General features: G+C 35.5%; 1 protein-coding gene across 4 annotated transcripts in view; it reads right to left on the minus strand.

The window, feature by feature from the left end:
• The window catches only part of LOC134267782 (uncharacterized), a 71131-nt gene that overhangs the window by 19765 nt on the left and 24954 nt on the right, over positions 1–26412 (minus strand). For 3 of the 4 annotated variants that reach the window (XM_062750002.1, XM_062750000.1, XM_062749993.1), the window contains exons 6-11: positions 15803–15903; positions 13672–13773; positions 12928–13020; positions 9985–10155; positions 7589–8113; positions 4219–4302 (exon numbers count right to left, since the gene is read on the minus strand). In XM_062750002.1, coding sequence (XP_062605986.1) covers positions 4219–4302; positions 7589–8113; positions 9985–10155; positions 12928–13020; positions 13672–13773; positions 15803–15903 — 1076 coding nt within the window. The remainder of the gene's footprint in view (positions 1–4218; positions 4303–7588; positions 8114–9984; positions 10156–12927; positions 13021–13671; positions 13774–15802; positions 15904–26412) is intronic. The other variant, XM_062750009.1, reaches the window with a different exon arrangement.

Raw genomic sequence — 26412 nt, forward strand, 5'->3', positions numbered from 1 at the left:
TGTTAATCTAATTATAGAATCGGGGAAACCCCTTAGTAGCTTGTACAAAATTTCATTCGTACTACACCCCTCCCCGTTCCAATTGGAACGTCCTTATGGATGAACAGTTCTGTGTTTGAGTTATTTTATAATTTTTTTTTAAAATTTTCAATATACAAAATATTACTTTATAAACAATACCTATTGACTACTATAATGGTCACAATTATTAAAACAATTATACAAACAACAAAAGGCACATGAGCCACATCGCTCACCTGAGCACTGTGGCTAGAAAAAAGTAGAAAATGGGTTTATCATTGATAAGTTTTAATCCAAAAGAAGTCCCATGACCAATCATGGCTTTACTATTCTTGAGAAGATGATTTTTAAAGAATTTTTCTATATATTTCTTGAGAAGATGATTTTTAAAGAATTTTTCTATATATTTCTATGTAAAACTTTGGTCGGCCATTGTGGCCCCGCCCTACCCCTTGGGGTCATGATTTGAACAAACTTGAATCTACACTACCTGGGGATGCTTCCTTATAAATATGACCAATCATGGCTTTGTCATTCTTGAGAAGAAGATGTTTAAAGAATTTTCCTATATATTTCTATGTAAAACTTTGGTCGGCCATTGTGGCCCCGCCCTACCCTCGGGGGTCATGATTTGAACAAACTTGAATCTACACTACCTGGGGATGCTTCCATATAAATATGATGAATTATGGCTTTGTTATTCTTGAGAAGAAGATTTTTAAAGAATTTTTCTATATATTTCTATGTAAAACTTTGGTCGGCCATTGTGGCCCTGCCCTACCCCTAGGGGTCATGATTTGAACAAATTTGAATCTACACTACCTGATGATGCTTCCATATAAATATGACCAATCATGGCTTTGTATTTCTTGAGAAGAAGATTTTTCAAGAATTTTCCTATATATTTCTATGTAAAACTTTGGTTGGCCATTGTGGCCCTGCCCTACCCCGGGGGTCATGATTTGAACAAACTTGTATCTACACTACCTGAGAATGCTTCCATATAAATATGACCAATCATGACTTTGTATTTCTTGAGAAGAAGATTTTTCAAGAATTTTCCTATATATTTCTATGTAAAACTTTGGTCGGCCATTGTGGCCCCGCCCAACCCCTGGGGGTCATGATTTGAACAAACTTGAATCTACACTACCTGAGGATGATTCCACATGAGTTTCATCTTTCCTGGCCCAGTGGTTCTTGAGAAGAAGATTTTTTAAAAATGCCAATAATTTTTCACTTATTCATAATTATCTCCCCTTGGAAAAGGGCGTTGGTCCTCTGAGGTGGAGAAAAAGGGGCTGCTCGACTTTTGATAACTTTAGAAGCCTAACAACCACCTCTTCTTGTTTACACAACTGTGAAGGAGCAATGGTTCTGTCCAGGCTGCATTCCCCCAATGCCACTACTTTAGGATGGTCTAGAAGTTGTTGCATCATCATTGTTTTTTCGACGGTGAGGGAATCATAATGTTTGGGATGGACTCCAATAGCCACTTTCCAGGGACCTTGTAAGGTGAAGTTTACCTCTGGATAGGACTTGGGCTCACTATATATGATAATTCCCCCAACAACGTCTACTTTAGTGGCTGGTTTATAGGAAACATCACTGGAGAAGCTGCATTGCAATAATTCCTCTACAGTACGTCCTCCAGACCTCCCCCAGACTGCCCTAAGTGAACGGTCTAGGTGGAAATGGGCATCAAATACCTGGGGCAATAACATATTGGCCAGTACTGTAGTTTCATCTTGCTCTGAATCAGCTTCATCCACTAGAATAAATTCCTCCAAGTCTGACGGCAGTTCAGAATCCGATGCTTCCTCAACCATCTTGTCTTCCTGGCTGGGGTCTTCTAAAGGCTGAAAATGGTAAAACTGCTGCTGTTGATCAGGACTACAGCTATTCAGAATCACCATGATGCACCTCCAGAACAGCAACACAGCAGGAGAGTTGATGGGTCGCAAGGTGAAATGACTGGGCTCTGAAATCTGCAACAACTTGCATGCTTCTGTAAATACTTTATGATGCAATGGATTTAGGTTTGCAGACTCTGGAATTAAACCTGACTGATTCACTATGTGTACCGCATCCCATAGTGAGGCATCTTGTCCATAGGCCATATGAACCAACCATCTTAGTGCTTGGACGGCACCAGGCAAATGCTCCACACCAGTCGCGTCCTTGAACACAGCTGGCAGGTGCTTTGCTAGGGCATGTCTCCATGCTCTCCTGTCCATAGATCCACATGATGACAGTATACAATATTCTGTTGTCTCAGGTAAAGTTGCCTTTGTCCTTGGACTGTCAACAGTTATGGTCAAGGATCGCTTATTTGATGAAACTCCTATTTTCCTCTCTGTTGACTGTGTAAATGTTGTTTTCAAGGGTTGCAACTTTACCACAGATGAAGGTCTTGATTTTACGACTGATGTTGACTCTTTGCTTTGAGATTTCTCCAAGGGTTTTGGTTTTTCGGACATGGGTTTTGGCTTGGTGGTAGACTTTACTTTTGGTTCCTGATCTTTTTCTTCCTTTGAGGTTATCTCCCCACTAGCTACTGACGTCACAGGAACAGGCTCGGTTAAATCTCTTGAATGGCACTCTTATCAATGAATTTTACACTAAACCAATCTATCTTCTCAGATCTAGCTTTATTTACCGCAGTTTCATCGTAAAACAGCAAGTGCGATTTTGTAAATTTGAAATCTCGATCTCGACTCAAATTTGACATCAGAAAGAAATTTTTCTTATTTTTTTTCTGAAAATTCAAAACCTTGAGCGGAGGGTTTGTAAAACTGAAAATAAAATAAATCCTGGCCTTAAATATGTAATTAGATCATTAGCATATTAACCAGGAGCAAAGGATAAGATGTTCAAAGAAGTCATGCATTTCACTATATAATCATTAGAACCCCGCCCTAAAACAAGAACCCCTGACCCTTGGGCCATAAAATTCACAATTTTGGTAGAGGCACTCTTGCTCATCATAACTATGTACTTAGTTAGTTTATTCAATACCCAGGAGCAGAGAAGAAGATTTTCAAAGAATTCATGTATTTTCACTATATAATCAATAGAGCCCCACCCTAACACCAGAACCCCTGAACCTGGGGCCGTAAAATTCACAATTTTGGTAGAGACACTCTTGTTCATCATAACTATGTTCTTATTTGGTTTATTTAATACTCAGGAGCAGAGAAGAAGATTTTCCAAGAAATAATGGATTTTTACTACCTACTTATTTAGCCTGCCCTAGCACTAGAACCCCTGACCCCAGGGCCATGAATTTCACAATTTTAGTAGAGTACTCATTGCTGATTGCAATCATGCAAACAGTTTGACTGCTTAAAGTCCAGGAGTAAAGAAGAAGATTTTTAAAGATTGCATTAATTTTAGTGGTTTTGGCCCCACCCCTCAGGCCCAAGGGGGGCAGGGACCATGAAATTTACAATTTTTGTTCCCCTTCACCCACTGATGCTGTATACAAAATTTAATTGAAATTGGTTTAGCGGTTTCAGAGAAGAAGCTGAAAATGTTCAAATGTTAACACACGATGGACAATGGACGACGAACGACGGACACTGACGGACAACATGGATGGCAATAGGTCACTTGAGTGACTCAGGTGACCTAAAAAAAGTGTCAGTAAATAATGAGTTGAAATTTTCACAATGAAACGTATGTATCCTACTTCCTAAGGATGCTTCTATATAAAGGCTACCTATGACTTTGCTGTTCTTGTGAGGAAGATTTTTAAAGAATTTTTCTATGAACAAAAAGCTAGGTTCATTAAAAAGACTTGCCAATATACAATTTCTACATTACACATGTATTTTGCATGTAAAGATACAAGATAATGTGTGTTAATTATTCAATTCTTTTGCACACACCGTTGCAAATGGAGAAAATATCTTTCAAAAAATAATGATTCGTTGCTTAAATGAAGCATATTGAGTGGTTAAATAAGTAATCTGTTTGTTGTGGAAACTCCCAAGATCCCATTATTCTCCATGAGAAAGTTATATATAGACCATAGAGAAATTGTGGACTTTTTTCTGACAGTGATCTTGATAAGAATAAGTTTAAATGTTAAAGTTTACATACAAACAGACAGACTACAGACAAAATGTCAGATCAGAAAATCTCATTTAAGCTTTCAGCTCAGGTGAGTTAGAAATTGAGTCATACACGAATTACCATCTTTTCTTTTTATAGAGTCCAGTGTCTCATCAAACACTCCTCCGGCATCTTCTTTCTCTAAAGATATTTCCCCCTTCTTGTCTTAAAATAAAAATAAAAATTATCAAACAAAGGAAACTATAATTACTGCACATTTCTGAAAGTTTATACCTACATTCATTTACAATTTATAATAAATAATATATTCACTGCTGATCTAAAAATTTGATATGGTTAAAGATACAATGTGGAGAAACAATGACTAATGTACATTTATTAATTTTATTCTGTCATTTTTATCATGAGGAATGTCCAGAGTTTTTTATTTCTAATGTCACCCCATCATCACTAGCAAAAAGTTTTCGGTATGCAGCGCGCTGCAGACCTAAAATCCTTGGCTAGTAAAGATGATGTCTCCCATGCATGTACTAGGTTCTACTTTTTTTCAACCAGTCTGATAAGACTCAATACAAAGGAAAAGAAAAGAGGCACTTGAACTTGAAATTTGCCAACGGCAAAAAATAGCATTACCGGACAATTCCGGTATAATCATTGGAAATTAGTCCCTTTTGCGATAAGATTTATTGCACTCAGACAAAAACTGTAGGAGAAGTCATCAGAAAAACAATTTTTCATGAACATGGCAACATTACTCATCAAAATTAATAAAAACTAGAAATATGTCCATAGAACATGAATGCCCCCCCTGAGGATATATTAGTAAAGCAACATGAAAATTTGTCTATGTATAAAATTTTATCAGTTTGGTTCACGCAGGGCCTATGGTTCCGAGGGAATAAAAATGTAGGTCAGATCCAGCATCCGAAGCAAGTCTGGTAGTGTCCATCCCTAGATGCATCATCCATGCAAGTTTGGTTCAGGCAGGGCTTATAGTTACAAGGGAATAAAAATGTAGGTCAGATGCAGCATCCGAAGCAAATCTGGTAGTGTCCATCCCTAGATGCATTACCCATGCAAGTTTGGTTCAGGTAGGGCTTATAGTTACTTGAGAATGAAAATGTAGGTCAGATCCAGCATCCTAAGCAAGTCTGGTAGTGTTCATCTGTAGATGCATCATCCGTGCAAGTTTGGTTTGGGTAGGGCTTATAGTTCCTTGGAAATGGACCTGCCCTAAAAACTTTAACCTGGTCACTCATCTGGAAAATGTAAGTCACATCCAGCATCCGAAGCAAGTCTGGTAGTGTCCGTCCTTAGATGCATCATCCATGCAAGTTTGGTCCAAGTAGGGCTTACAGTTCCTTAGGAATGGACCTGCTCCAAAAACTTTAATCTGGTCACTTATCTGGAAAATGTAGGTCAGATTCAGCATCCAAACCAAGTCTGGTAGTGTGTATCCCTAGATGTATTATCCGTGGAAGTTTGTATCAACATGTGAAGTTTGATAACACCATCTTGAATGGTATGTTTAAAACTGAGCTAAACGCTAATCTAAGAAAAGTGAGGCCAAGGTCAAAATATGTTGATGCAGTTGCATAGCTCTCATCAATATCTATCAGCATATGAAGTTTGATGAAAATATCTTGTATAGTTTCTTTGAAACTTAGCTTTGAACAGAGCTAAACGCGAAGGACAGACAGAAGGACAGAAGGCGGAAGACGGACATGAAAAACACTAGGGATGGGTATCGCCAAAAATTTCGTATCGCGATATATCACGATTTTTTTCCCACAATATCACGATAATATCTTGATATTTTTAAAAGCAGTTTTTACAATGATTTTATATGAAAAGTCATTATTTTTCTAAAAAATATGCTATAAAAACAAAATTTTGCATTCTTGAAATTTTTATGAATATATAAAATCAATTATGTTTGGACGGTAAGATGTAGTTCTTTTCACTTTTAACAACATTTTTTTAATACTTTCTGCAATTGTAATTTGAAAGATTGAACAAATAAATGAATAATTTCTGGACTTTATAATATGTACCTAAAAACCGGTATTTAGATCTCCGTTTCACGATACATATCATGCAACAAAAAATTGCGATATACCGGTATACCGATAAAATCGCACATCCCTATAAAACACTATATGCCCCGGCCATATTCATGGCGGGGCATAAAAATAAACGCAACTTGTATCTAAGAGTAGTCTACTAGCATGTCAAGCTATACAAAAATCAGACTATAACAGTAAAAGGAGTAGCAATTTTGAAGTATTTCACAAACATTTCTATTTTTAGTAGCAATGGCAACACTGTTCATCCAAAAAAAAAAAACTGATAAAAAGAATTATGTATCATATATTGTAGTCTACATGTGTGCCAGGATATTTTTAAATCAAACCTACACAGTAAGTAGGAGTAGAGTGGACCTTCAGATATCCAGATACTACAGTTTCTAGACGATCTTTCATGGGAACAGAATTTTTTAACGTTATTTTGTCTCATTTATTTAACCAGAATTCCGCTTTCGCTATCTGGAAAGTCTTTTTTCACCACAAAAATTAATTATTATACTATTTATATTTATATGGACTGGAATTTTTAATTGGCATGTCAGCTCAATCGGATCACCTCGCCCTTTTCTAGCGTGCGACGGAAAAGGGCGAGGTGATCCATTTGATGTCAGCTCTGCTAAAATCATCATTTGACGATCAACCCAGCATGTTATTTTTTTTTAATATCAGATGTGCAGATTTACATGCATTCACATGTACATGTCTTTACCTGGTATTTCATAACAGCACATTTTGTTTTAGCAAAATTGAACATGAAAAAAATTACTTGAAGTATTTTCAGAATTAGAAATACCGGTATGTTTTTTATATACATGTACATGTAATTACAAAATGGCATTTCTAAGAAAGGTAACTCCATTTCTTGTTTCCTAAAAGATGAAGAATTCAATTCAATTCTTCATCAAATTCGTTATACTGCCATGATTTCTAAATTACAAAAGGTGGCTGTTTATGGAGAATCAACTGTACTTACATTATTAAAGTATTTAAACATTAAAACATATTCACAGATTTAAGCAACATTTTGTACTACTGCCAATGTTCTGTGAGGCCAAATAATTAAAAATCAAGGCAATTCAGGTATCCGAATGCTTCACATATCCGGACAAATTGACTGGGAACCAAAGCATCCAGATAAATGAGGCTCCACTGTAGTTGTATTTTGAAAAATTATTTACACACATACAGAAAAATGGGCACCTTAATATCACATGTATTTGATGTATTTCTTTGAAAAACATCAAAATATTAAAATATATGAAATACTCTATTTTTAAAATTATTTATAAGCTGTCTTTAAACACCTATTTCAACTTCTGCAAATAAAACTAATTAGAATATTACAAATATGAAGCAATTGTAAAAACACATGACAAAAATTTCAATTCAATAAAATATCTAACCTGTTTCTACAATACTGTCAGGGTTAGGTTTACATGCATCTAAATTCCCATCCTGATCAACACTTGCTTCTGTCAAGTTATTAGAAGGGTCTACACTGTTTTTATTTTCATGGTTGTTTTGAATACTGTAACTAGTTTCTCCAGTATCCTCTGCAGTAGTTACTTTTTTACTGCCCTTTTCATCAGGTTTAGGCTCAGAAGAATCACCTTGTTCTTTACCAGAGCCACCAGTGGAACAGTCAGACATTTTGTTGTCATCCTGTAAGTCCCTACTGTCTTCCTGATTTATATCACTCTTTGGAGTTTGATTTGATGTAGAAATCACTTGCTCAGGGATTAAACTACCTTCCCTATTGTCAATTGCATGCAGTTTTACATCTCTATCTTTATTACCTGTTTTATTACTTTGATTCTCATCCTTTTCAGTACTTTCATTTTTTGCTTTTTCCACATTGCCTTGTGTAATAGATGACAGTTCACTTTCTCCAATATCAATGGATACCTCCTTTCTCCCCTGTATATCATCTAAGCCAAAAGGATTTCTCCGGTATTAATAAAGTACATCTATACTGATACTCAATAACAAAAGCATTTATTAAAATTAATTTTCTTTGTTTTATCAGGAAAATGTTTAGTTTTCTTGAAAATTAAGACATAATTTCTAATATTATTTTTCAAAAAAAAAAAATATATCAAAGAAATCAAAGATGGTGAAAACAGAATCTTTATAATTTGCTCAAGGTCATTTCAAATGACATTTTTAAAAAAATACCTTAAAAATTAATAACTTTAATTAATTATTAAATAACAACTTCACTAAATGAATGATACTCAAATACCTTCAGAATCTATATCAAATACTTATCTGTGTGTCATTCAATTTTATTGTTAATTTCACACAACTAGAAAACTGACCAGTCAGCAAGGGCCCCGCCATGGGGTAGAATAAATAGGGTGCAGCTTACGGAATGATTAAAAAATGTACGAAGAATAAGCAACAGCAACTGTATTCTTAAAATTTCAAGATAATTCCTGAATATTCAAAAACCTGAAAATAATATCCTTGTACATTAGGCAGTAAAGAACAACTTAACATTGAATGTGTATTTAAACAATTATGAAGCTTGTGTTATATAACATGCCAGCCTTCAATGAATGCAAATATCATGAAGGCTTGACCTTAACTTCAAACAAACAGCAGTTGCAAACAAAGGTTTTCATTAATTTTAAAGTGACAGATAAAGAAAAGCCTACTAAATTTTCTGCAGCAGGCTAGATAATTAATCCCAAGGGATTAATTGTACCTCTCTCATCATTTTCTTCTTCAAAATTTACAATAAGAACTTTTTCAGTATTAATGTTTGAATGGGTTTTTATACCACTATCCTAAAAATTAATAATATTCTTGAATTAACATAAAGTGAAAAAAGTAAATCAAAAAATTTCTTGTTTACTTATTAGAATTCAATGAAATCATAACTATTAAAAAAAATAAATTATTAAAATTTATATTTAAATCCACATTTCAGAGTGTTCATAGCATTCCAAATTGACTTAACTTAAAAACAAACTTCATTTGCAAACAGAGGTGGTAATTCATCTCAATTTGACAGATAAAGATAATGCTCTCACTGGATTTTCTTCAGGAGGAGAGCTAATTAATCCCAAGGGACTCATAGCAGCATTCAGTTTACAATGGGAACATCTTCAGCAGTTATCTCTCTTTGACAATGCTTTTGTATATAAAGTTAAGGAATCTACCCCACCACCCCAGCTCCAAACCAGGGGACATAGAGAACCAAACTTAGCATCAAAATATGTATTTCTGCCTTCTGAACTACCATACCAAATTTGAACTTGATTGGGCAACCATAAAAAAAGTTGCCCATTCATTCTTATGCATAGTTAAGGAATCTACCCCACCACCCCAGCTCCAAACCAGAAGACATAGAGGACCAAACTTAGCATCAAAATATGTATTTCTGCATACTGAACTACCATACCAAATTTGAACTTGATTGGGCAACCATAAAAAAAGTTATTAGAAAAAAACAGAAAATTTGTGGACGGAAGAGTGACAGACGGACAGACAGACAGACAGACAGACAGCTAGACAGACGGACGGACAGAGTGATTACAATAGGGCACCCGCAAATCCTTGCGGGGCCCTAATTACATTCTTCTCAAACTAATGAACACTACATGTAATTCATTGCAATGAATTTTTAAAATCATGAACATATTATATCAAGGTTCTATTTTCAAGCATTGAATTCATAATTTGGGATGTCTTTGGTCCTATAACACACCTGGCCATGCCAACAAAGTGAATATTGCACATTAGTGCATCATGCTTCTATTAATTGATATAAATACAGCAGTTCTAATTTACTTACCATCTGCTTGTGCAGTGATTTCTGAAGATCCATTCACTGGAGTTGACCCTGTGTCACTGCATTCATTCCTTTGATTTTTAGACATCTGTGTCAATGCCTTCTCCGAATTAGGAATACTTGAACCACTGTGTGAATCAACTATTTCAGGAGGCTTTGTTGATGTTTTGTCCTCTGGAGTAAATAAATATATAGGATGCAATAGCCAGTGCAAGTAAGTAACCAGTTCTAAAACTTTCATTTAACTTTTTTGATTTTCAAAAGACATGAATCTTGCCAAGTATCTCTTGAAAATTCAAAAAAAAATATTTAGGTCAAATTGAGGAAACATGCACAGGTTATGGAACCGGTTTCTCCCATTATAGAAACATGGAGTTGTATATTATAGGTTTAAGTAATTTAAAGATAAGATAAAAAAAACTTCAGAAGATATGTCCATAGAATATAAACCCCCCCTCCCTCTTTTTTTTCTCTGTGATAACTCTTTGAAAGTTAGCTTAGTTGATTTCTTGATATTTCTACCGGAATGTAAATTAGGCAGGTCGATAGGTCAGGAGCTAAAGAGACCTAATATGCATGCAAATCTCGTGCACATCTGTCTCTGTGTTTGACGCTAATGAGACCAAATATACATGTAAATCTCATGCAGCTGCCTTTGTGTTTGACGTCAGTTGCCGAGGTCTATTGTAATTGGCATGGAAGTCCTCTTGTAATTAAAATCTATGGCTACATTATAAAAAAAATTAAATCTTCAATTTTATTTCACAGTGAAATGGAAATATAAGGAATTACTGTCTAGTTAGTATAGTATCAGTATGCCAGGGACATCAATGATAGTGGGAAACATGGGATAATTTATGCATAGCAAGCTTCGCCCATTATGCAAATTACCCCATGTTTCCCACTATCGTTGATGCCTGGCATACTATACTAACTAGACAGTGATTCCTTAATAGAGCCCTGTCCTTTCACAGAACTGCTGTCTCTGAGGTAATAATTAAATTTCAACCTTTTGGAAGACTTACCCTTGTTCATCATTGCCAAGTGAAAAGAATGTTTTCCAAATACTAAAGGACAGAGAAATGTTTCTTTGTTTTGTATTATTTAATCAAACCATCCAAGTACAAGAAACCATTATCCCAGGGGCTAAGAAACTCATTACTTTGGATGAGGCACCCTTGCACATCATACGCATAAGCTTAATATATTTGCCAAATACTCATGGGCAGAGAAAAAGAATTTTAAAGAAATACTGCATTTTTACTAAATTGTGTATAATTGATAGATCCCTGCCCCTACAGGTGAACTCTTTAACCAGGGGTCATGAATTTCATTTCATACAAAGACACTTTCTTGCTCATCAATATTATATGTGTCTGCCAAATACCCAGGAACAGTGAATAAGTTTTTAAAATAAATAATGCATTTTAACTTTATGCCTTAACATGGGAGGCCATGATATTCAAAATTTTGGAAAAAACAACTTTGCTTATTATTACCATGCGCAGTTTCTTTGATTACTAAACAGGGGGAGAGAATTCTAAAGCAATTCCCCTATATGATCAATAGAGTCCCACCCTATCTCCAGAATCCCTGACCCTGGGGCCATGAATTTCAATATGTTAGAAAAAGATTCATTGTATATTTGGTCTACTAGTTCAAAATTTTAGGAGCAACAGTTTGAAAAACAGCTTTGTGAAGAAACAGACATACAAGGGCTGTTGAACAAATAATATCCTGAGCTCTATGACATATGATATAGAAATCATATGACATTAGGCTTGACTTTCTCTCATGATTGAATCATTACTGAATTGATTACAATTTATTTGACCACCTTTCATCACAGTTTCATTGTGAGAACTGGAAAACAAGGGCTATTCGAGACACTGCGTTAAAAATAAATGGTAAAGAATCAGTAAACTAGACTGAAAATAAACGCTTCATGAAAGCTGCTGTAAAACTCGTTAAGAATCCCAAAGAAATATTCCCTGAAATATGTGAAATTTTCAGCAACTAATGTCTGTTTTATAGATACATGAGCAAATGGATTTAAATCAACAAAATGATATAATGGGCATCAAAAATGGGTACCATCCTTGGCGGCAAATAATTACAACAACCAATGTAATGTTTGCGAAAATTCAACAAATAATCACTAATGATGTTTGATTGAATTTAAGACACATAGCAAAATTTATAGGCATCATTTTGGCAGTAATTTACAATGTTTTAAAGAAACATTTGACAGTAAAAAAGCTAAGTACTCTATAGTCACCCTATTTTTGGGAAAATGAGTGAAAACAACAGTGTGTAAGAATATCTAAACAATTACTTTAAAAAATCAAAAATGGAAGTTATCCACGTTTGTCTGAACTTCAAACAGATAGTGAAACTTGATTCCATTGCTTTGAACCCTCAAAGCAAATTTGCAATAAGATGCACTTGACAAAAACACCCAAGGTTTGTCAGGAATCCACTACATTAAATTTTGTCATGACAGCGTCCAAACCCACAGGCCTTGAAAGTTAAGTAGTTTTGGGAATAAAAAGGAAGTTAAGGTTTTGTCAAACCAACAATATTCACAAGATCTTTTACCCTTTGATTTGTTTCACTTTCCAAACTTGAAAAACACCTTTCAGAAAGAAGAAACAAGTCAAGTAAATGATAGGATCTGCCATATTCCAGTATACGAGGGGCAATACTCAAAAATGTGTCTTAAAAACAATCAGAAATTTGATAAAAATGTTACAGATATGTGTTTCAATTAAAAGAGAATATTTAAGAAAAATCATTAAGGCTAAATCCTTGAAAAGCACCGAGGACATTATTTATTGAACAGCCCTCGTATACAGCCATTTTGCTCTTACCATTCTAAATCCTATTTTTAAAATTAATTTTGACTAACTGAGCAAATGATTTCTTTATCATTATAACAATACATACCTTTCCTTTTATTCTCTACATTCTGTTTCTTCTCTTCTTCATTACACTCCAAAAGCTTATCCTCCTCAGTTGGCGGTATATTCCCTGTGCTCTCTACAAAATTAGGACATGACATTAATGATTTAATTAAAGAGTAACTTACAATTTGCATCACTGAGGGTGTTCCACAATGGGGAGTGTACATGCATCTCTTAGAAGAAAAAAAAGATGCAAAGATGGTGGGTAACCATGATATCAGCTGCATTGTGTCAGTCCCTTACCTTCACTGTAGACATAGTTAGTCTGGCCAAGTAATTGTAATCAAGTGGCATTGTGTCAAGGGGAAAAAGGTAGGGAATGGTTAATTTGTAATTATTTTTTGATACTTTTCCTAGTGTTGCAAACACTCAGAGTTGAAAAATGCAGAGACTCAGAGAACCACAGATGCAAGAATTGACAAGTTTGAAGATTCGATACCAATATTTATCTGAAATATCTAAATAATTCCAAAGGTAGGTCATTGTGACCTTAGCTTTGGTTGATATCATCTGAAGTTTTAAGATCATGTACTGGTAAGATCATAGGTTTTAAAATATCCAAAACATGCATTTAAAACAATTGGATAGTGAGTAGCAGCTTGAAAAAATCCTTTACAAAGAAACAGACATAAAGCTAGATATTCTGCCAATTTGGTTTCAATTTGCCAAAAGCTCTTTTGATTTTAAACAGCTGAGGTAAAAAAAAATCCTCATGAACATGACATACCATTCCTTTCATTCTCATCTTTTTTCTCCCCTTCTTCATTATTTTCCAAAAGTTTTTCATTCACACATGGATGACCTTCAATGTCTATATTTTCTCTGCTCCCTATGAAATAGAACATGTGATTCTAAAAAAGTTTTAGCAGAAAAATTATCAAACTGTAGGAGTGAGAGATTTTTGCATTCATCTTTCAGGAAAAGTATACAAGATTGATGAAAAGATGGTGGGTAACCATATCAGCATTGTATTGTTCCCTTTCCTTTACTGTTGACAGAGAGTCAGTCTCTCCAGGTTTAGCAGCACAGAAGTGTGGATACTTTGACAACATGGTCATCATTGTGATGTTGACAATTTCAACAAATACTAACAATGTAGATTTTGTAAATACATGTGAATCTCAATTTCTCAAAGTTCAAAGGGCCACAAGAGATTGAGGGTTTCCAAGAGATATAAGAAATGAATAAAATCTGAAATTTTCAGTTCCGATTATCATTGTTCTTCTATTATAGATAAAGCAAATAAATGTTGTTAATGTCATTGCACATTTTCATTCATATACTTTTATATAAATATGACCAATAATAGATTTACTTTTCTCGAGATTTTTGAAGATTTCTCTTATATATTCCTATCAGTATATGCAAAACTTTGATCGGCCATTGTGGCTCCGCCCTATACCCTGGGGTTATGATTTGAACAGACTTGAATCTACACTACCTAAGGGATGATTCCACATGAGTTTCCTGGCCCAGTGGTTCTTGAGAATAAGATTTTTAAATGATGCCATTAATTTTTCACTAATTTGTTATTATCTCCCCTTGGAAGAGGGCATGGCCCTTTATTTGAAGAAGTTTGAATTCCCTTTACCCAGGGATACTCTGTACCATTGGTTTTGGTGAAACCAGCCCTGTGGTTCTTGAGAAGAAGATGAAAATGTGAAAATCAGTCTGCAACATTTAATTTTTATGACCGAGTCATTAATGTTTGTGGGGTACCGATGTTCGTGGATTTTGTGGGTAACCCTTATCCACAAATTTACATCCCCAGGAACATTTATTTTTTCAACAAATTTATTTATTGAGCCTTCTGTATATATGAGTTACCCACAAAATTATGTGCCCACGAACCTACAAAATTTTGCTTACCAACAAACATTGACCCCCACAAATGAAAATCATTCCACAGTAGCTTAAATCTTTTTGGATCAGTGTGTGGATTTTGTTGTATGCATGTAGTTTCTTTCAACTGAGCTAAATGCTCTGTATACTGTAAAAGTGGTTATTTACGCGTGGGGGAAATTTACACTACTTACGCGGTATACTTAAAACCGCGTAAAATACCCCCGCGCGTATGGTCACAAAATTTTAATCTTCTGGAATAATTCTAGATTATTACTCATACTCTTAGACGGGTTGATCAAAACATACATTTATTGTGGAATTGAACGCATGAAAATAAATAAATATGTCACAAACTGTGATGAAAACATTACTGTTTATTAAGTTACTTGTGCAATGAAAAACGCAAGCAACGTCACGCAATTAAAGCTTCATAACATTGATACTCATTTTCATTTCCTTTGTATATTCGTTTTTCATTGTTTATAGCTTTCTTAATTTCAAATGATTAGTCAAAAATGTTTAAATAAACTCACAGTCACTACGATCATACCTATTCGACATGCAGATACAGGTAAGTAGATTTCACTTTGAAGTTAGAGCTTGTGTTAATAATTATATTAAATCATACACCAGTTGTTCACACATCACCGCTTTTGACTGCATATATACATCGACAGTATATTTACCAATCCTACAGTTTTAATTATTATCTAATTGATTTGTTTAGTTTGTTTGTAATTGTTTTTAATTTTTTTCTTATCATTTTTAAAGGGTAACGACCTGATGTTAGTTACGATATGGCTGACCGCGTAAATTTTTCTCGGTAACTCGTGCGACCGCGTATATTATACCCACGCGTAATGTTTGACAGTCACAAACGCGTACTCAACAACCAGTGTAAATAACCACTTTTACAGTACTGAAAAGAAGGATGGATAAACAAATGTCACACAAAATTTAATCAGAATATAAACCTTGAGCTTCCAGTTCGTAAAGCTGGAAAAAAAAGATACCTGTTCTGCAATGTTCCAATAAATTTCCAAATTTGAATAATAAAACTGCAGCAGCCATAAAGATTATTGGTAAAAGTACACCAAATGTTATTCCTATATCACTGAAAAAGAAAAGAATTTGTAAATTTCTAATTTTAGAGAAAAATTGCTTAAGGATGATGCTTTCTTAGATTTTTAGTGGACAAAAAAGGATTTACATAAATTACAAACAAAATTTAATTAATTTAATATTTTTTTAAACAGACTTAATAACAATTTAATAAAAGAATATCAATATCAAAATGTTACAATTAAGTTAAAAGTATGATCTAGGGTTTTTTTTATTTATTTTTTTTTAAATTAAGGTACCCAAACCATATTTTCATAGCCTCAGATTCAATGGAACTAAATCCTAACAGAATGTTATGGGCTGAATACTCAGTACCAGTATATATAGAAATAATTTTCTTGTTTTAGTATCAGTATGCAAGTGTGTAAAATGTCTTTATCTATGACCTTGTTCTATCATTGAGGAATACCCACACTTCCATCACAGCATTTATTGATAGTCAAAGTATTGAATTTTTCAGTTTCAATAAAGTGCCACGCCACAGCATGATACGCCCGTCAAAAAATTACAATTATCTTAAACAATTAAAAGTGCAAGAAAATCATGTCAACCTTGATTTTAAGATTTCCATGATTTTTCGACTCCTTAAAAAATGTGTTTATCCATCTCCTGTGGTGTAGGCATTAATTATAACATATACTGCATCATTCATAGATTTCTATACTGGTTGTGTTAGACCTTGCCAAATGCCTATCATATTAAACAATATCAAATTAGTCTTAACAACTTAATCTATACCTAATTAATTTTGAAAATAAAAGGCTGGCCATCAAATATAAACTGACCAACAGTTCTTCTGTCTAATTCCGAAAGGATGCACTGTCAGTTAATTAAGATAATGCTCTGAAGAAATGATTGAGACAACTATAGCCTTGCTACACTGAACACATTAATTAATCTTTAACTGGATGCTTGTCTACTCATTACTCCCAAGAGATTATTGGATCTGCACTATCTACCATAAAGCATTTTTAAAACATATAAAACCTCAATGATTTTTTTGTTAGATTTAATGGCAGACAGGTTTTAATATGCAATTCATATGGACATGCTGATTCCACCCCACCCCCATAAAATTATTTTTTTAAAGTTCATAATATTATGTAATATCAAAATAGTTTATTATGCAAAATCAAATTAGTTTTATTTACTTCTCATCAAATTCATTTTAAAACTTATGCTAGCCAACAAGAGCTATTTTTAATCCAACAGGATTACCCAATTGACCCAATACTCAAGGGATATAGATAGCATCGATGCTCTCCCTCACACTAAACTCATTAATTTCTCTAATTTGACATGCAATTTTCTGTTATCAAAATTCTTCTTGACCAGTGCTTGATAATTAAACTCATGGGAGTGGTGGAATTTCTTTAACATACATTACATTTGTTATAGATTGCTGTCAAGTATATGCTTAAAAAAATAAGTATTTTCTTGATTTAACATTTTTCTAATAAGAATAGTGCAATACTTTTACATTTTTTGGAGTGTGTAAATGAAGAGAAAACAAGACATTTTTTTTTTAAATTTCACTTAAATTAAAGGTCACAGTGACCTTGAAATAGGTCGCGACACACCCTCTACCTAAGATGCATGAAGTGGCCAAGTTTGATGATTCTAAGTCTAATAGTTTTCTAGTTATGGACCGGACAGGATTTTTCCATATTTGGCTATAACTTTTTAATCATAGGTCAGAGCGACCTACTTTTTGTGCGCGACACACCTTCTACCCAAGATGTATCAGCTGACAAAGTTTGATAACTCTAGGCCTTATAGTATTCAAGTTATGAGCCGGACACGACAAAAGCTAACAGACGGACGGACGGACAGACGGACAGACGGACAGACAGACGGACATGAAGCCTATAACATAATACGTCCCGTCTTAAGACGGGCGTATAAAAATTTACTCTATCGAGACTTCATTGTAATTTTCAAAGATTAATTAATGCTTATGCAATGAATTTTTAAAATTCTATAAGTAAATCCTTTTATACTCTAAAATGCTTTGAAATAATATCTAGTATTTTTATATATACAATTGATTTTCAAGTTAAGAAAATTTGGTCCTTATATATAGGTTGGGTACCTTAAAAATAATGACATTCATGATCAAAAAAAACATTACATGATAGGTGTTTGTTTAAATACTCGAACTGAAAAATTCTTTTTGAGTTATTTAATTACAATGGAGATGTTTTATTGAAACTTAGTAACAATTAAAGGAGTCATTGAACTTAATATTTATTGGTGAATATTGGCAATAGCAAGCTCATGCATTTTTAGAGTCAACTTGTGCCATATATATTCACCAATGTATGTTCAATAACCCTGTATAAAATATTTGCCAAAAATAAAAAAAAATTGATTATAGTTTATTCTTCTATGATTATTGTCAAAATCAAGGAAATGCTGTGGACATGCTAAATGCAAAGTGGGGATGTTCCACTGGCTTCCTTGCACCATTTATAGCTGTGATTGAAGTGTTTAAGTGTTAAAATAGGAAACTGAGTTTGTTATTGTAAATCATAAAAATAAATTAATATGTGTAACAAACAGCTTTATATTTAATAAAAGGCTAATTTTAATGCAGTGAAAGCTCAAATCATCTGCATTACATGCATAAGTAAACAAACAAATCTACCCTATGGTGCTAAATGGAACACTTAATCCCAACATAGTGAACTTATTTGTTTCTCTAAGGAATGATCAGACGTATTTTAGAACTGTTAGTAGAATAGAAATATAAAGTCCTTGTTTTTGTGAATGATGCAGGATAACCTCCTCAGTCTCTAAATGTTGTTTGAAATATAAAAGCCTCAACTAACGCTTTTATATTTCAAACAACATTTCTCAACCTTGGAGGTTATTCTGCAACATTCACAAAAACGTGGACTTTATTTCTTAAGGATGTACAACACACATACTCCAAAAATTTCCTGTCGTTTAATTTTTGTTATTTTTGTATATTTAGTACACGACTATATTTACTGCATGTATGCACATTTTGGACAAAATGTGAGTTTTGAGTGGTTTTTGTACATGAAATTCCTAAAGTTAACCCCTCCCCCCCCCATTTAGTTGTTTATAAGGAGAGAAAATCTATAATCAGTGAACTACTTAAACCTTGATTTTCAAAAAATCCATGTTAGATATAACTGTCAAATTTCATTGACTTACTGTAGATCACTAAATTTTCGCGACACCTTATTTTCTTGTGTAAAGATTAGTGTATTTATTCGCGAAACATAACTTTCGCGAATCACTGACCAAGAATTTTTCGTAGTTTGGGCTATTTTGCATATAAGAGTTACTTCCCGTGTTTATCGTATATTGTTGAATAAATATAATTTATACTTATATGACTTGTTTGTCTTGTGTTTAAATACTGAAATATCAAAGAAATCTTCTTTAAATATTATAAGCATTGTAAAAAGCTGAAATTGCTTATTTCAATCTGGTTCTTATTTTTTTTGTACAAGTATGCGAGAGAGAGAGAGAGAGAGAAAGGGAGAGAGAGATTCTCCATAGTTGGACTTTTTGCTATAAGAGTTACTTCCCCGTGTTTTTTGTTTACAATATTCGAGAGAGAGAGAGAAAGAGAGAGAGAGAGAGTAAGAACTATTCACCATTTGGTGTAAGGTGAATCTATTCATGTGTGACTGAGTCCCTTTTGTCTATTCTTTATTAAAATGAAACCATATTCAGATGTCAGATTAGTCGGCAGAAATGAGTACACCTAGTATAACGCAATTCTTTACTACCCCAAAACGTTCAATCGCCGAACGTTTAGCAGATGAGGAAATTGGAAGTGTATCTCCACCAAGCAGTAGGAAAAGAAAACGGGGTAATTATTCTGAATATTCCCCAGAACAACGTATGAATATAGCGCGTTATGCAATCGAAAATGGAAATACTGCTGCTGCCAAATTAAGTTCTATCGAAGTCAATCAATGAAAGTACCGTTCGTGGAATGAAAACATCCTACTTAAAATTCAAAAAATTTGGAGCAGAACTTGGAAGCAAGCTTCCTAAATCACCACGGGGACGTCCACTAAAACTGGGCCATTACGACTCCGATGTCTGCGATTACATCAGAAATCTACGAGAAACGGGTGGTGTGGTAAATAAGAAAATTGTGGTCGCAGCAGCCAAAGGAATTCTTCTCGCAAAAGATAAAACTTTATTACAAGAACATGGGGGGCCAGTTGAACTTTCTAAAGCATGGGCCTCTTCAATTATGAAGCGACTTGGTTATGTTAAACTAAAGGCACAAAAGGTGTTAAATCTCTACCGTCAGACTTTGACGAAATCAAGACAAAATTTCTTGCTAGAATTGGAGATGCTCGTAAAGAATTTAATATCCCGGAAGCTCTAGTGATAAATTGGGATCAAACAGGTTCTAATTTTGTGCCTGTTGGCGACTGGACAATGGCAGAAGAAGGTTCGGAACAGGTTCCAATTAAAGCCATGGATGACAAACATCAAATGACTGTGTTATTAGGGTGTACAATGTCAGGGCATGTACTTCCACCCCAACTCTTGTATCAAGGAAAGACAGAACAGTGTCACCCAGTGTACAATTTTCCAAAAGACTGGGACATTTACCACTCGGAGACACTCTGGTCAAATGCACACACAATGGAACTGTAAGACTTTTTAAACAAACTGATAATACATTTAATTATCTACAAAGCTAATGATTCACAATAGGAATAATTATGTTATAGTTACAATCGTACACATCTAAGGATCATATTGGCCTTAATTACCGGTACTAATAATCATTGCCGTAAACTTGGGCCTTATTCAATCGATAAAATAATCGATATTAACAGATAAAAGTTATCATTCAAAACTGTACCTATCTCAAGACATCAAAGGCGCATGCTCGGTAAAACAGGACGCTTCTTCTCAGCTCTCTTGAAATTTTATAAAATTTCACATTTTTTGACTGATCCCACAGGCCTGAATTTGTGAGGACCAATTGGGACTTCCTAATATTAACTTTCTTCACTCCATCGTCATGGGAAATCATGGATCCACCAATTTTGGGCTTTTTTACAGCTAAGCTGATTATTGACAATAGAATATTTCTACTTCCGGTTGAGCGGCAAATGTAGACTAACCACAATGAAACACCTTTTGTTTACTATATGTTTTACGACTTTTGTGGTAAGTAAAACTATACATTACCCACGCAAGACACAAAACATCTATGTGTCTAAGGAATTTTCATTCTCCCTCCAACAGTCCAGTCAGATCTGTGCAAACACCTGTATTTACTATTGGCATATAAACACATCGCGACAGAGGAAATTCCAGCCATGTGTGGTTTGTAATACCTCAGACTTTCTATCTATGTTATTAGTGATTGGAGGAGTAGAAACAAACCCCAGCCCCTCTAACTCAAGCTATATGTGTCCTATATGCGATAAACCGTGCGACTGGGGACAAAGAGCCATTGCATGTGATGAATGCAATCATTGGTACCATGCGCCCTGCACATGGGTAGATTGAGAGGAATATTTATTCCTATCCAATAAGTCTGTCTCATGGTACTGTGTAGTTTGTAATGCCCCGAATCACTCTACTGTATTGTTTGATTTAATTGACTCTGCTGATAGCAACACCTTTTCAGCTTTGTCTACAGGAGATGCTAGCAATGCAGATCCAAACTACAGCAGCTTATCAGATACCAGCATCGGGGAACCGATGGCAACATCATCCCCCCAACCACCAACAAAGCAGCCAAAACAACAACAACGAGGGAACACACGGCAGAACCTACGTATTCTTGTTACCAACTTCCAGAGTGTCAAAAACAAACACAACGATCTCCAAGTCATGATTGAATCAACGAAACCTGATGTTATCCTTGGGACTGAGACTTGGCTGAGTGATAAGATATGTACATCTGAGGTATTCCCTCCTGAACTTGGGTATGATGTAATACGTAGAGACCGCGAAGGGGATGCACATCCCATCCCGGGCAACTTAGTCGATGCAAGACCATCCCACCACTTGGTAACAGTGATCACGATGTGGTACTCCTAGACTTCACAACACACATATCTCGACCACGGCCAAAAAGCAGAACCATCTATCTGTGGAAGAAAGCCAATACCAACGGCATTAGAGACGAGCTCGAGAGTCAATTAGATACCTTCACACATACCGACTTTGAAGATGTCAACAGCATGTGGGGGTACATTAAGGATCTTATATTAGGAGCTGTAAAACATCATGTACCATCTCGACGTACTCTGGCTAAACATACCCACCCATGGATGACCTCTGAGTTATGACGCCTAAGCAACAGGAAACAGAAAGCCTACAAACGTGCTAAGCGCAGTAAAGATTCAAAAGACAACAAGCGATACAAGGCACTCAAAGGGCAACTACAGAGAGAATCCAGGAGGGCACACACAGCTTACTTGGAGGATGTCGTCAGCGATGACCTGCGTACCAATCCTAAAAGGTTTTGGACTTATATTAAAAACAGGAAGCAGGACTCATCCCAGATTGTGACACTGAAGTCCAAAGACGGTTTCCTCCATAGCGATACTGCCAGTAAAGCCTCGATTCTGAATGAGCAGTTCCACTCTGTATACACGCAAGAGGACTTGAGTACTCTACCCGATCTAGGACCTAGCCCCTTCCCTACTATGGACAGCATAACCATTAACGAGAGGGGAATATTGAAACTACTACAGGGACTACGCCCATACAAAGCTACTGGACCCGATGAGATTCCAGCGTTCATCCTGAAGCAAAGTGCAGAGTCCATAGCCCCATATCTGACAAGGATGTTCCAGCTTTCCTTAGATCACGGTCAGATACCAGATGAATGGCGTAGAGCAAACATCGTCCCTATATATAAGAAAGGGGAGAAACATCAACCATCAAACTACAGGCCAGTCTCTCTAACATCCATAGCCTGCAAACTCCTGGAACATGTTGTACACAGCACAGTTATGGACCACTTCGATCGGAACAACATCCTCTGTGATGAGCAACATGGTTTTCGAGCCCGACGATCATGTGAGACACAACTTGTTATAACACTAGACCAGTTAGCCAAAAACATGGACCAGGGATACCAGACAGATGTGATACTTCTGGACTTTTCAAAGGCTTTTGACAAAGTCCTCAACCAACGTCTCCTACTGAAATTGGAGCACTACGGAGTGTCAGGCACCACTCTAGGCTGGATAAGGGACTTCCTAAGTCGGAGAACCCAATCATTGGTACTGGATGGGCATACATCTTCACCGTTGGATGTCCTTTCCGGAGTGCCACAAGGAACTGTCTTGGGACCACTCCTTTTCCTAACCTACATAAATGACCTTCCTGAGTGCACCAAATCAGACGCCAGACTGTTTGCGGATGACTGTCTTGTATATCGACAGATCCGAAACCAGAGAGATGCAGACAAATTACAGAAAGATCTCACAGCCTTAGAAGGAAGGGAAAAGAAGTGGTAGATGTGCTTCCATCCTGAAAAGTGCACAGTCATTCGGATCTCCAACAAAAGACAACCACTGCAAACATCATACACCCTGCATGGACATCAGCTGGAAGTGGTGGAGAGTGGGAAGTATCTTGGTGTTACCATCTCCCAAGACCTACAGTGGAACAACCATATACACACTAAGATAGGAAAAGCTACAAGAACTCTGGGCTTCCTGAGACGAAACCTTGGCCAGTGCACACCAACAGTTAAAGCAACAGCATACTGTACCATGATCAGACCATCGATCGAATATGCGTCACCAGTATGGGATCCCTACCAGACCAACTTAACAAAGGATCTAGAGCAAGTACAACGTAGAGCGGCCAGGTTCGTCTTTAATCAGTACACGGATACCTCCCCCGGGTGCGTAACATCTTTACTTGAACAACTAGAGTGGGACTCACTCCAGCATAGGAGAACAACACATCGACTAGTCCTATGCTATAAAATAAGGAATCGCCTGGTGGACATCAACCCAGACAAGTATTATACACCCGGGGACAGAAGAACTAGAGGTAGCCATAGATACAGACAGCCTCGTGCCACCAAGGAGGTCTACAAGAATTCATTCTTCCCACGGTCGGTGAGAGACTGGAACTGCCTACCAGAGGAAATTACAGCAGCCCCTACTATACAGGAGTTCAGGACTGGACTAAACAGCGTCCCCTGGACCCAGCTGCAACCCTGGTAGACAAGACAGCCACATTGTATATAGTTTTAACCATTTTTAGTGAGGAAGCCTCCTGCTTTTAACCGAGCTGGAGTTATTAACACTCTGTATAGAGTTCAACTCCCTACCGGAAGAAGAAGAAGAAGAAGAAGAAGAAGAAGAAATATTTGATGTTTCATATAAAAAGGGGGGTGGGGGCTCTTGATCGGCAATTACACTACCAATTTTAAAAGATTCTTTTTTATTTTATAAATCTAGTTACGTGGAGAGAGTCATTGTTCCTTACATTGAGAACATAAAAGAAGAAATGGACTTGCCAGTCAGGCAGAGGGCTCTCTGTATATTTGACGTGTATAAGGCACACCGAGGAGAAGAACTAAGAGAACTACTCAAAAGCAAAAGAATTCAGTGCGTGTATGTTCCCGCGTGTTGTACTGATCAGTTACAACCGTTAGATTTGGCCCCGAATGGTGTTTTTAAACACGCTATGAAATCCTGTTTTGAAGACTGGTATGCTGAGGAATGCGCAGCACAACTGATTGACGGGTCATCTCCTCGTGATATTAACATTGACTTGCGGCTATCAAGAGTAAAACCCCTTCATGCCCGATGGCTAACAAAATCAGTAGAAAAACAAACATCTGATGTTATTAAAGCTGGTTGGCGAAAGGCTTCAATTTTGGATTGATACCCACGTACGTGAAAAATTAATCTGACTGGGATAGTCTTTTATTTCAGAAACATTTTAAATTTTCTAGAGACGTCCATTTTCGATGTGTTTATGTTTTAACAGCTAAATAATTTTGAAAGACTTTTATTATGTAAAGTGATAACCATACTTATTAATTTTATGTGATTATATTATATTTTTATAATATGTAACTGCACGTTATTTTAAAATCAAATTTTTAACACAAATGTTGACTCTGCAAACCGGAAATATTTCTTCTGCCTTCTCAGTTTTAGTTTATTTGCCAAACCCATATCCGGGTATCGTAAGGCAATGGTAAGGCAACCTTTCTAATTTGAAACATTTTATTCACAAGAACTTTATTTTCGCGAGTCGAGAGTCTCGCGAAATTACGCGTAAATAAAGTTCTCGCGTATAAAAAGTGATTTACAGTATATAAATTTAAACCACTCTTTTGAGTAAAACCAAACGAATATCAAAGACATGTTGCCCGAAGATTTCTTGAATAATGATCAACATATAATCAGGATCATAATCCTGCCTCTTATCAAAAAAAAAAAAAATAATAATAATAATAATAAGTCCACTCATTCTTTCTGCTTTTAACTACCTAAAATATGGAGGGGGGTTGTTTTTTAACATTTCTCAACAACTTAAAATAGGAAAGCTTTGAGCATATGTATTAATTAAATAATGCAGAATCCTCACATTGTATCATCACACACCCTGTTCATCCATTTTATGCAAAAATAAACATGATATTAGTACATGTAGTACCGGTAATCTAACACATTATCTCAGATAAAAAATACTACTACATCATTTAATCATATTACATGTAATAAAACAATTTTTGCTGATTTTTTAGTCAGAAAATAATTTAGCGACTTTCAAAGTACAATACATGAATTAACATTTGTCCTTCGGGCTCGGTGAATAATGTACTCCTCAGATGGCTAAATCATTGTACTGACTTCTCAAGATATTGATCATAAGATGATTGCCTCTCCATTGTCATGCTTCAAAGCATAGTTGCTGAATAACAACAGTGTTTGGCTGTTTGCTTAGCACAGTCCGCTTTCTCTTGAGGACTCGGAGGTTCATGGCAGTGGTAGTATAAACACAATTTTAAACTACTCAAGTCATCGAAAAAGTAGGTGTCAATACTAAAATGCTATAATTATTAAATCGTGGCAGCTGCAATTTTGACAATGACTCAACTGGTTTATCCATGATGTGCCACCATGGTTGGACCTTTTGTGGAGAACCCTGATGGTTCATAAGTTCTAATTTACCATTGAGACCTAACAATTCAGTACCATGTGACCATTATCTTATAAGTGGAGATTTTTACTTCAAGGACCCTATATCACTGACATTTTATCAGCTTAATAAGATCACTTTTCAAAATTATTTTTAATTAAACAATAATTAAATGCCTCAAGGATATAAATTAATGTTATTTTTTAACTCCTCCCATTAACACAAATTCACCCTGGAAATTCTCAATGTTATCTCTGATCAGACTATAAAAATCAGGCTGATCTGTAAAAAAGAAATTTAGATATGTGATAAAAACCCTTTTATGTATAGGGTGTCTAATCAGGCATTCATGCATTCT

Source organism: Saccostrea cucullata, unplaced genomic scaffold, assembly GCF_032062105.1.
Source record: "Saccostrea cucullata isolate Sc308-1 unplaced genomic scaffold, CSIRO_AGI_Scuc_v1 ctg725, whole genome shotgun sequence".
NCBI classification, from domain to species: domain Eukaryota; kingdom Metazoa; phylum Mollusca; class Bivalvia; order Ostreida; family Ostreidae; genus Saccostrea; species Saccostrea cuccullata.